Raw genomic sequence first — 10,869 nt, 5'->3', positions numbered from 1 at the left:
GAAAGGGGAAGGGGGTGGGGAGGGGAGGGAGGGGGAGAAGGGAGGGTGGGCCACTAGAAGAGAGCCCTGATGACATATTTCTTAGAACATATCCTCATTGTTAAGTGACATGTGACTGTATTTAAAAGGTGAAATGGGGCCAGCCACAGTGGCTCATGTGTGTAATCCCAGCACTTTGAGAGGTTGAGGTGGGTGGATCACCTGAGGTCAGGAGTTCAAGACCAGCCTGGCCAACATGGTGAAACCTCATCTCTACTAAAACTATAAAAATTAGCCAGGCATGGTGGTGGGCATCTGTAATCTCAGCTACTCGGGAGGCTGAAGTGAGAGAATCACTTGAACCTGTGAGGCAGAGGTTGCAGTGAGCCAAGATCACACCATTGCACTCCAGCCTGGGCAACAGGAGCAAAACTCCGTCTCAAAAAAAGAAAATAAATCAATAAAAGGTGAAATGGGGCAGAGAAAATTTTGTGCTTATCCCTCCCTTTGTCAGCCTGAGAGTACAAAATTTTGATAATCATTGTGGCCTGCATATTAATAGAAGTACTAAATTTCTCATTCTAAAACATAGTCACCCAAGTTGTCTTCAGCCCTACTATGTTCCTTATCCTGAGTTGCTGCAGAGGAGAGCTAGCTTTCCCAGCTTCTGCAATGTGCTTACCTCTTCCTTTTCTTCTCTGCAGCCTCATTATGTCCCAGACAACTACAAGAGGAATGGAGGACGGTAAGTCCCATGAGGGGATATGAGGATCCTAAGGGATTGACCAAGAACTTGAATGAAGCAAGAAAACAACTACCCACTCAGCTCCATTTCTGGGAGTGGGTATTCTCCACAGAGTAGCCCAGTGTAGTGCCAGCACTATGGAAGAACTAAACTTCAGTAGATGTGGTCCCATTATGGAGCCTTAGTTGGAGCAACAGAGAGGTGTGCAAGGAGTAGAGACAGAGATTTGGAACAGAACTCTAGACCCAGAAAAGTTTCTTTTAGATGTCTGTAAGCTTTCCCCATAACTTGAAAGCATATCAGCTCTTGGTGCCTCTGTCAAGGAACAGATGTAGCCAGGAGTACAGTTTTCTCTGAGCTATGAACTGTGGGTTCGTAATATTTATTTTTGCTTATTTTGTACATGAGGATTACTCCTAAAGAAAGATGACAGAAGGTTTTTTCTTCAATTTCCTTTTTCGTTGAATGGGGACATAACAACTGCTTTACCTACACCAGTAGCTTACCATAAGGGAAAAAATGTTAAACTATCGATGTTATAAAGGGAATCGGGAAAATTTAAAAGCATTATAGTTGGATTATTGGCATCACAGGGTTGTGCCATACTATAGTCATGAAGCAATCATTTAGAACCACCAAACAATTGTATTAGCCCTTGTATATTTTATAGATTCCTATATCATTTCTGCATATTCCTGAGAGGAAATAATAAAAGTTGAATTTTACAAATAAAATTAAATTTCGGGTAAAAATAGTGATTTGTTCAAATAATAATAAAGTGAAGATGAGAGTCAGGTTTCTTACCCCAAGCCAAGGCACTGCTAGACTCCAGGAACTCAGGCCATCCTGAAACTGTTTCCCTTTCTTCCCCCTTTCCTCCTCAAGTGTCTTGCACTAAATTCAAATTTCCTTTTGGCAGATCATCTTGGAAGTCCGAGCGCTCAAAGCCACCCCTAAAAGACTTGGGCCAGGAGGATGACGCTCTACCCTTGATTGAAGAGGTTCTAGCCAGTCAAGAGCAAGCAGCCAATGAGATACCCAGCCTGGAGGAGCCAGAAAGGGAAGGGGCCACTGCTAATGTCAGTGAGGGTGAAAAAAAAACAGAGGAAAGTAGTCAAGAACCCCAATCAACCTGTACCCCTGAGGAACGACGGCATAACCAACGGGAACGACTCAACCAGATCTTGCTCAATCTCCTTGAAAAAATCCCTGGAAAAAATGGTAAGAATCAGGCTCATATCTAGTGTAAGATAATTGCAAAATGAAAGGGAATGGGAAAAACTAGTAATTACTGGACCAGCATCCAAAGTATTCTAAGAAAATGGTATAGTTCTTTCATAGGCTTGCTTTTAGTTATATCTTGGGAGTGAAACTGGAAGGTGAGAGGAATCTCTAAAGAACCACCTTAGGTCTAAATTGCTTATAGGTCAGAAAAGGAATCATTCATTGAGTTCCTGTGCTCTCCTTAGAACTCAAATCTGGAATAAGGAGTAGGAGAGTGGTATTTTGATGAGCCTCCTTGGTTCTGTTTTCAGCCATTGATGTGACCTACTTGCTGGAGGAAGGATCAGGCAGGAAACTGCGAAGGCGTACTTTGTTTATCCCAGAAAACAGCTTTCGAAAGTGAACCTCAAAGAATGAGAACCTCAAGCATCTGGGATCCAGTGGAGCTAATCAGTCCTGCCTCCTGCTCTCTGGGTATAGACAGAGGTGGGAAGGGTCCATCCGGGCAAGGGGAATGGGGCCATGTTGTTGACATTAGGTACTTAATAAGCCTTGGAGCTGGTGGAGAGGGAGAGGAAGGGGTTCTGTCCAAGACAGTTCAGATTAATTAATTTTCCTCTCCATTGCTTCATCTGAAGGGTTAATAATGTAGAGAGGAGGGAGGACCACATTGGGGATGACCAGAACCTACTGGTACTTTATAGCATTTGCCCCTCTCCACAGCTTGGGTTTTTCTGTCATCCTCAGATCCCACAGGCATTGCTAAGAAGCTACTTCCTATACCCAGGTATAACTCAAAATCCAAAGGGATAGGGCCAGGATCCCTATTCCTACCCAGTCTATTCTCTATTGGCTCCAAGAGCTACTCCAGAGACCTAAAACAGAAACAGTAGCTGGGGCTTCTTCCCCGATACCTGACGAGGGAAGTTTCTCTCTCCTTTCTTGCCCAACCAGGTCAAAGTAAAATGTGAGTTGACAGCTCAAAGCACTTGTAACTGCTGCCCCTTCCTTACCTCTACTCCCCAAAATGGAATCATGGGATAGGGAAGGCCCCCATGGGGTCAGAAGGGCACAGTAGTTCTTACAATTATTTTTGTTTTACCCTTCATAACCTGTCAAACATATTTTTTTCTAATGAGAAAGCCAGGCCCCCGCCAGCACACATGCTGTTTTTAATGCGCTGTAGTTCTTGTGTGTCTGTTGTGCCGAGCAAATGGAGATTCAGTTCAAAATAAAATCATTTTAAAACCTACATAAAAATAACTCTAAAACCACCCCCGTAACAAAAGTCACTACATAAACTGTTCAGCAGTATTCACCTATCAAAGTATTTGTTGTGAGTGTAGATTATCAATTGAAAACACTACTCTTGTTTTCTTAATTGTACAGTTTTCAATGTCCCTTTCTTAAAGAGACAGTGTATTTCTCTTCACCCCTAGTCCCATCTTCCTTTACCCTCCTGAGTGACATCAGGAGGTATATCCAGGGTGTCTCCTTCCTTCCTACTCTCTTGACCAGAAGTTACCAGACTATACTGTCTCTTTAAAAATAAAATTTAAAAAGCTTTGTTGTCTTTTCAGACATACATATGCATATACGTTTTAGATGTTCTAAGAGAAAAGATGGTTTTTAAATGTGCCAAGTTGTGTGTGTATATATATATATGTGAGTGTGTGTGTGTATGTGTGTATATGTACATATATACACACATCTGCTGCGTGATTGGTAAGCAATACAATAGTAAACATGTCCCCATTACTTTTTTCTAATATTGGACCAATGCTGTCCTAATTGTACATTTCCCCTTATGGTGACGATGCTCTGACTTGTTTAGGTAGACACATTGACCACCTTCCATTCCATTGAATCTTTTTTTCTTTTTCTCCTTTCTGTGTCATTCTTGAGGAAAAAACAAAAGAGATAGGGGATGCCAGTGATCCCCTTGAGCAGAGAAAAAAAGCAAAATAAATATTTTATTAAAAAAGAATTAAGAAAATAGTTTGGAGTATTTTCTTACTGTAGAGAAGCACTGTACATTACTAAGAGACCTGGGTATAAGATACTCACATGTGGAGCTGGAAAAATCGCATGTCCAAGCCCGTTTGAGTGGTTTCTTTTGTTTTTCATTGCAGGGAGTGGGTGGGAGGGAGGTGGGACTAGGGGCACTTTGGGGGTCTCCTTTTAGTCAAAAGCGAGAAAATGACAAGAAAGAGATTAAAATTCAATGTTTCCTTTATAGTGTTAAACACTAAAATTTTAAAAAAGACAAAAAAGAAAAAAAACTTTGTAAAATTCGAGAACAGAAGCAAAAGACACTACGCTCTGTCATTTTATCTTTCTTTTGTTGAAAGACTAAAAAAAACTGAAATGTTTTTTAGACAATCAAATGTTAGGTAAGTGCAAAAACTTGTTTTTTCTTACTGGTGTAGAAATTAATGCCTTTTTTTATTTTTCAGTTATTTTATAACGAAATAAAAAGAACCCCCCAGCTGCCAGGCGGGTTTTGGTGTTTGAAATGCGGGGCAAAGCACTACATCACTGCAAATAGATACAGAGTTAGTCTGCATGTCTGTAGGCTGTGTGATTGCGGAAAATATAAATGCTGCTAATATATTTCCTTTTTACAAAAGCATATCTAAATAGATGATTGTTTTGATGTTAATCTTTGTAAATTATGTATTACCAATTTTAACATTGGATGTAATTGCATACAAAGCTTGCATCTCAATCCTTGAAAGTCTAGTATTAAATGGAAAAACTTTTCCTAACTGTGGACTGGTGAGCTTGCTATTTTTTTCCTCTTTCTTATCCCCCATTTATCTTCCAAGAACAACTTCATCCTGTTTCTGAGGGGATCTTTCTGAAACAACATCATAAATATGCTAGGCTGCATATGAGCACTCTCACTGCTGTTGACTACTGGATAACGTCATTTCTTCAATACTAGGATCTTTCTAGTCAGGACCTAGCCTAACCTATCAGCACAATAATCACACACATCAAATGTCCAGTTGCTTTTTTGTTTTTTGTTTTTGAGACAGGGTCTCACTGTTACCCAAGGTGGAGTGGAATGGCGCTATCTTGGCTCACTGCAACCTCCATATCCCAGACTCAGCCTCCCAAGTAGCTGGAACTACAGGCACGCACCACCATGCCTGGCTAATAATTGTACTTTTTGTGCAGACAGGGTTTCACCATGTTGCCCAGGCTAGTTCAGCTGTTTTTTGTTTGTTTGTGTTTGTTTGTTTGTTGTTTTTAAGACAAGGCCTCACTCTATTGCCCAGGCTGGAGTGCAGTGGCGCATTACAGCTCACTGCAAACTCAACCTCTTAGGCTCAAGCAATCCTCTCCCCTTAGCCTCCTGAGTAGCTAGGACTACAGGGGCGTAACACCATGCCTGGCTAATGTTTTTATTTTTTATAGAGATGGGGGTCTCCCTGTGTTGCCCAGGCTGGTCTCGACCTCCTGGGCTCAAGTGATCCACCCACCTCAGCCTCCCAAAGTTCTGGGATTAGAGGCATGAGCCACCGTGCCTGGCCCAGCTGGTTTTTTTCTTTTTTCTTTTTTTTTTTTTTTGAGACAGAGTCTCAGTTCACTGCAACCTTTGCCTCTGGGGAATCAAGCAATTCTCCTGCCTCAGCCTCCCGAGTAGCTGGGACTATAGGTGCGCACCACCACACCCAGCTAATTTTTGTATTTTTAGTGGAGACGGGGTTTCACTGTGTTAGCCAGGCTGGTCTTGAACTCCTGACCTCATGATCTGCTCGCTTTGGCTTCCCAAAGTGCTAGGATTATAGGTGTGAGCCACCACACCCGGCTTTTTTTTTTTTTTTTTTTTTTTTTTTTTTTTGCGCGTCTTAGTTTCCCTCTGTCACCCAGGCTGGAGTGCAGTGTTGCAACCCCCGCTAACTGCAATCTCCACCTCCTGGGTTCAAGGGATTCTCCTCCCTCAGCCTCCCAAGTAGCTGGGATTATAGTCAGCTGCCACCATGCCCGGCTAAATTTTTTTGTATTTTAGTAGAGACATGGCTTTCACCATGTTGGCCAGGCTGGTCTCACATGGTTTCTTAAATATGCCATGTGGCCTGGCACAGTGGCTCATTCCTATAATCCCAGCAGGCGTGCAGATCACAAGATCAGGAGATCAAGACCATCCTGGCTAACACAGTGAAACCCCGTCTCTACTAAAAATACAAAAATTAGCCAGGTGTGGTGGTGGGTGCCTATAATCCCAGCTACTCGGGAGGCTGAGGCAGGAGAATTGCTTGAACCCAGGAGGTGGAGGTTGCAGTGAGCTGAGACTGTGCCATTGCACTCCAGTGTGGAAAACAGAGTGAGACTCTGTCTCAAAAAAAAAAAAAAAAAAAAAACCCAACATGCTGTGATATTCTGCATGTCCATTCTTTGCACACACATGCATCATCATCTCATTAATTCTCAGCAACCACTGAGGCTGGCAATATATAACTTAAGGCTACATTTTTTTAGGCCACTGTGTTAGACCATTTCTGTCATAAGCCGTTTCCATGTATTTATTAATCCTCACAAAAGCCCTTTGTGGTAGGTACCAAATCCCAATTTTGTAAATGAGGAAATTGAAGCAAAAAACAATGTAAGTAACTTGCCCAAGATCACATAGTTAATCTCCGTAGTAGCCCTCTGAAGTCATTCCCATTTTGTAACAGGGAAAACTAACACTGGAGTAGGTTAAGTAAGTTGCCAAAGGTCACCCCCTAACTAATGTTGGAGCCAGAACTCCAAAGGCTGTGTGCTCATCCACAAATAGAAAAGTGTCAAAAATAGCTAAAGTGACTCTTCTAATTAAGAAAGATAAACCCATTCCTTCAGATAACTGAAAGGCCTACCAAAATTTTGTCCCAGACATGAGTCAAACATTTAGGCTGGGAGGTCAGCTAGAATACAGTTGCTCAGAAGCAGCAAGGCAGTTTACTCCAACAGTTCAGTCTCTACTTGTGTAGGGATTTGAGGTTCAAGACTTAGATCAGAGTGACCTGCTGTTACATAATGGTTTCTTGATGACTGCAAAAACAATATGCACTTTTAAATTTGCTTGAGCTTATCTTTCTTTCCTTCTTTCTTTATTTTTGAGATGGAGTTTCGCTTTTGTTGCCCAGGCAGGAGTACAATGGCGCGATCTCAGCTCACCACAACCTTTACCTCCTGGGTTCAAGCGATTCTCCTGCCTCAACCCCTCGAGTAACTGGGATTACAGGCATGTGCCACCACACCCAGCTAATTTTGTATTTTTAGTAGAGACAGGGTTTCTTCATGTTGGTCAGGCTGGTCTCGAACATCTGACCTCAGGTGATCCACCCGCCTCAGCCTCCCAAAGTGCTGGGATTAACAGGAGTGAGCCACCATGCCTGGCTGAAAAAAAAATGGTGACATTTCTTACATCTCAACTGTTGTTTTGAGACAGAGTCTCACTTTGTCACCCAGGCTGGAATGCAGTGGCACAATCTCGGCTCACTGCAGCTTCGACCTCCTGGGCTCAAAGGATCCTCCTGCCTCAGCCCTCCAACTAGCTGGGACCACAGGCATGTGTCACCACACCTGGTTTTTTTTTTTTGGTAGAGACAGGGTTTTGCCATGTTGCCCAGGCTGGTTTTGAACTCCTGAGCTTATGCGATTTGCTTGCCTCAGCCTCCCAAAGTGCTGGGATTACAGGTGTGAGTCACTGTCCCTGGTATAACTTTTTAATCCTTCCCTTCACCTCAGATATGAACTACAATTTCAAGAGCTAAGTCTCCTCCCCCATATTTATGCAGGCTCCTATCCCGTCAGTGTTAACAAAACAGAAAGTCATAGAATAGAGAAGCACTTGTGAGAGGAACCAATGAGGGACTACTTCTCTATTCAGGGAGCATTACGAACTAAACCTGGGCTAGGAATAAACATCTGCCTTGTGCCTCCCATAAGAGGTCCTTCTTCCCCTCCCCCACAGCCTATGTCCTGAAACCCACAGTGAAAGACACACATTCAACTCCCATACTTTATTGGGACAAAGGAGGAAGGATGCAGACCATCATCACAGGCCCACCCACCAGGGGTGTCCAGGTTTCAGCACCTAGTACAGCATGAGTACATTATCAATACAGGCAATGTGGGAGAGGTGGCGTGGGGAAGATTCCATACACAGGACGGAGTGAGGTCCTAGGCTTGGGGGCTGAGGCATGGATTGTACTGGCACAGTCCACTTATGGATGAAGAAGGAGGTCTAGATTTCCATTTTGCAGATAGGAAGGAAGACATTCCCTTATACAGATGGGAAAAAGGAAAGGGATTGCATGGAAGGCAATTCCCTTTTTATATATTTGGAAGAAGAGCAGATTTCACCTTACAGGTGGGCATAGGAGGGAAGAAGGAACATTTATTTTAAATATTAGCAAAAACAGATGTGGGAAAAAATGTCATTTTGCAGACAGGGAAAATGCTTCTGGGATGGTGTTCACTGGCCATCCCCAGGTGACAGGAGGGAGACACATATGCAGGAAAGGGTCCCAGGGCTACAGAACAAGGGAGGTATACCCCACAGGCACCAGACCCTCCACGCCATCCCGCCCACAGCGGAGCCAGTCCTCATCCACTGTGGTGATGACACGCAGCACTTCCCCACGCCGGAAGCTCAACTGGTCAGGTCTTGCAGCAGTGTGGTCACAGAGAGCCCGAACTGCCCTGAGGGGAGCCAGAGGAAGATGCTGGAATGAAGTGAGGTGAGGGTGCCCAGCTGTCCCCAGGCCTCACCTCTAAAGAGTGCCCTTGTGGATTCGACTCAGTGAATAGTGACTGGGCTCTGGAAGAGACTTGAGAACCATTCATCAACATGGTGATTCTATCTGGGGCCTCAGCCTTCTCCTGAGTGCCAAACCCGCTCCAGCTGCTTATTTGACACTATTTGCACTTCTCTCTGGTGCTTCAAATTCAACATATGCAAACAAAATGACTCACCCTCAAAACCAGTCCCTCTTCATGTTGCCTATAGTGGTAAACAGCACCAATTTCTACCCACACTTACTCCTGGTAAAACCTGGGGATCTCATGCCACAGATCCAATGCATCAGCAAAACTTGTTTGGATCTACTGCTACTACATCTACTTTTTTTTTTTTTTTTTTTTGAGACAAAGAGTCTTGCTCTGTTGCCCAGGCTGGGGTGTAGTGGTGTGATATCAGCAATCTCCATCTCCTGGGTTCAAGCAATTCTCCTGCCTCAGCCTCACGAGTAGCTGGGACTACAGACACCTGCCACCCATGCCCAGCTAATTTTTGTATTTTTAGTAGAGACGGGGTTTCACCATGTTGGCAAGGCTGGTCTCAAACTTCTGACCTCAGGTTAGCCACCTGCCTCGGCCTCCCAAAGTGCTGGGATTACAGGCGTGAGCCACTGCACCCACCCCCCATGTACTTTTTCTCTTCAACTCTGCTGCCACCATCCTAGTTTAAGCCTCTATCCGATCTCTCTGGACAATTTAACTTGTCTGCATAAATCTCTCTCAACCTCTTCCCCAGCCCTGTTTTCCCCATAGCAGTCAGATCTCTCTAAAACACAAGTAAGGCTGGGCGCAGTGACTCACTCTTATAATCCCAGCACTTTGGGAGGCCAAGGCAGGCAGATCACAAGGTCAGGAGTTCGAGACCAGCCTGGCCGACATGGTGTAACCTTGTTTCTACTAAAAATACAAAAATTAGCCAGGCATGGTGGTAGGTGCTTATAATCCCAGCTACTCAGGGGGTTGAGGCAGGACAACCACTTGAACCCAGGAGGTGGAGGTTGCAGTGAGCCGAGATCATGCCACTGCACTCCAGCCTGGGTAAGAGTGAGACTACATATAAAAAAAAAAAAAAAAAAAAAATTGTGTTTAGTCTCTATAACCACAAAAAAGGTATTGTATCATATCCTCTTACAGAAAGAATCCTGGCCAGGCACAGTGACTCATGCCTGTAATTCCAGCACTTTGGGAGGCCAAGGCGGGCTGATCACCTGAGGTCAGGAGTTCGAGACCAGCCTGACCAACATGGTTGAAACCCCGTCTCTACTAAAAATATAAAAATTAGCCAGGCGTGGTGGGGGGGTGACTATAGTCCAGCAACTCAAGAGGCTGAGACAGGAGAATCGCTTGAACCTGGGAGGCGGAGGTTGCAGTGAGCCAAAATTGTGCCATTGCACTCCAGCCTGGGCGACAAAGCGAGACTCCATCTCAAAAAAAAAAAAAAAAAAAAAAAAAAAAAAAAAAAAAAAAAAAAAAAAAGGAATCCAAGGCTCAGACAAATAAGTGTCACACGATAACAGAAAAGCTGTAGTGCACACTAAGCACTGTCTTATTTTAAAGCCCAGGGATTTTTACACTGTCTCCCATCCATGCTGTGGTAGCATGCATGGTTACACACTAGTGCATTCTCCCCAGTCCTCCTTACCTATGGGTTTGCACCATCCTGGGTGCTGAGGCCTCAAGCTCCTGAGGAGAAGGTGTCTCGGGAGGTGCCCCCCGCTTCACAAGAGCCAACATGCTCACTGTTGGGGGCAGCCAGCTAGATGGTCTCCTAAAAGAAGGGACATAGGGTCACAGGTCAACCCACCCCCAGAAAACCCAAGAACCCTGGGGTTTGGAGGGAGGGAGAGGCTAAGGGGCCTAACTGTGGTTCAAAAGAGGTCAGGGGTTAGTCACTTCTGAGAGCAGGGTGGTAATTGTTGGACACAGGCACTTTAGGCTGATTAGGGAGATGACAACAAAGGCCCACAACACCACAAATGACTAGGAGCCTACGGACCCATCAGGGCCTACACATGATCAGGATTAAAGGACCGCTAGAGAGTATCTCGAACCATTATTGAGCCACCAGTTGTTGAGGCCTGAAATAGATATTGGCAATTTTTAATTTTTTTTTTTTTTTTTTTTTTTTT

General features: G+C 44.2%; 2 protein-coding genes across 6 annotated transcripts in view; one reads left to right on the top strand and one right to left on the bottom strand.

Moving 5' to 3' along the window:
* ASH1L (ASH1 like histone lysine methyltransferase) overlaps positions 1 to 4,721 on the top strand; it is a 248,019-nt gene extending 243,298 nt beyond the window's left edge. For both annotated transcript variants that reach the window (XM_017519812.2, XM_017519815.2), the window contains 3 exons: positions 684 to 724; positions 1,644 to 1,945; positions 2,260 to 4,721. In XM_017519812.2, the coding sequence (XP_017375301.1) occupies positions 684 to 724; positions 1,644 to 1,945; positions 2,260 to 2,351 (435 nt within the window). In that variant the 3' untranslated portion in view covers positions 2,352 to 4,721. The remainder of the gene's footprint in view (positions 1 to 683; positions 725 to 1,643; positions 1,946 to 2,259) is intronic.
* Positions 4,722 to 7,947: 3,226 nt separating this feature from the next.
* The window catches only part of RUSC1 (RUN and SH3 domain containing 1), a 10,184-nt gene continuing 7,262 nt past the window's right edge, over positions 7,948 to 10,869 (bottom strand). For all 4 annotated transcript variants that reach the window (XM_037735311.1, XM_037735313.1, XM_037735312.1 and 1 more), the window contains 2 exons: positions 10,383 to 10,508; positions 7,948 to 8,644 (listed from right to left, as the gene is read on the bottom strand). In XM_037735311.1, coding sequence (XP_037591239.1) covers positions 8,476 to 8,644; positions 10,383 to 10,508 — 295 coding nt within the window. In that variant the 3' untranslated portion in view covers positions 7,948 to 8,475. The remainder of the gene's footprint in view (positions 8,645 to 10,382; positions 10,509 to 10,869) is intronic.

The sequence above is a fragment of the Cebus imitator genome, unplaced genomic scaffold (assembly GCF_001604975.1).
Source record: "Cebus imitator isolate Cc_AM_T3 unplaced genomic scaffold, Cebus_imitator-1.0 Scaffold776, whole genome shotgun sequence".
Lineage (NCBI taxonomy): Eukaryota > Metazoa > Chordata > Mammalia > Primates > Cebidae > Cebus > Cebus imitator.
Note: the sequence above shows the minus strand (reverse complement) of the source record. Positions and strands in the feature narration are given on the sequence as shown.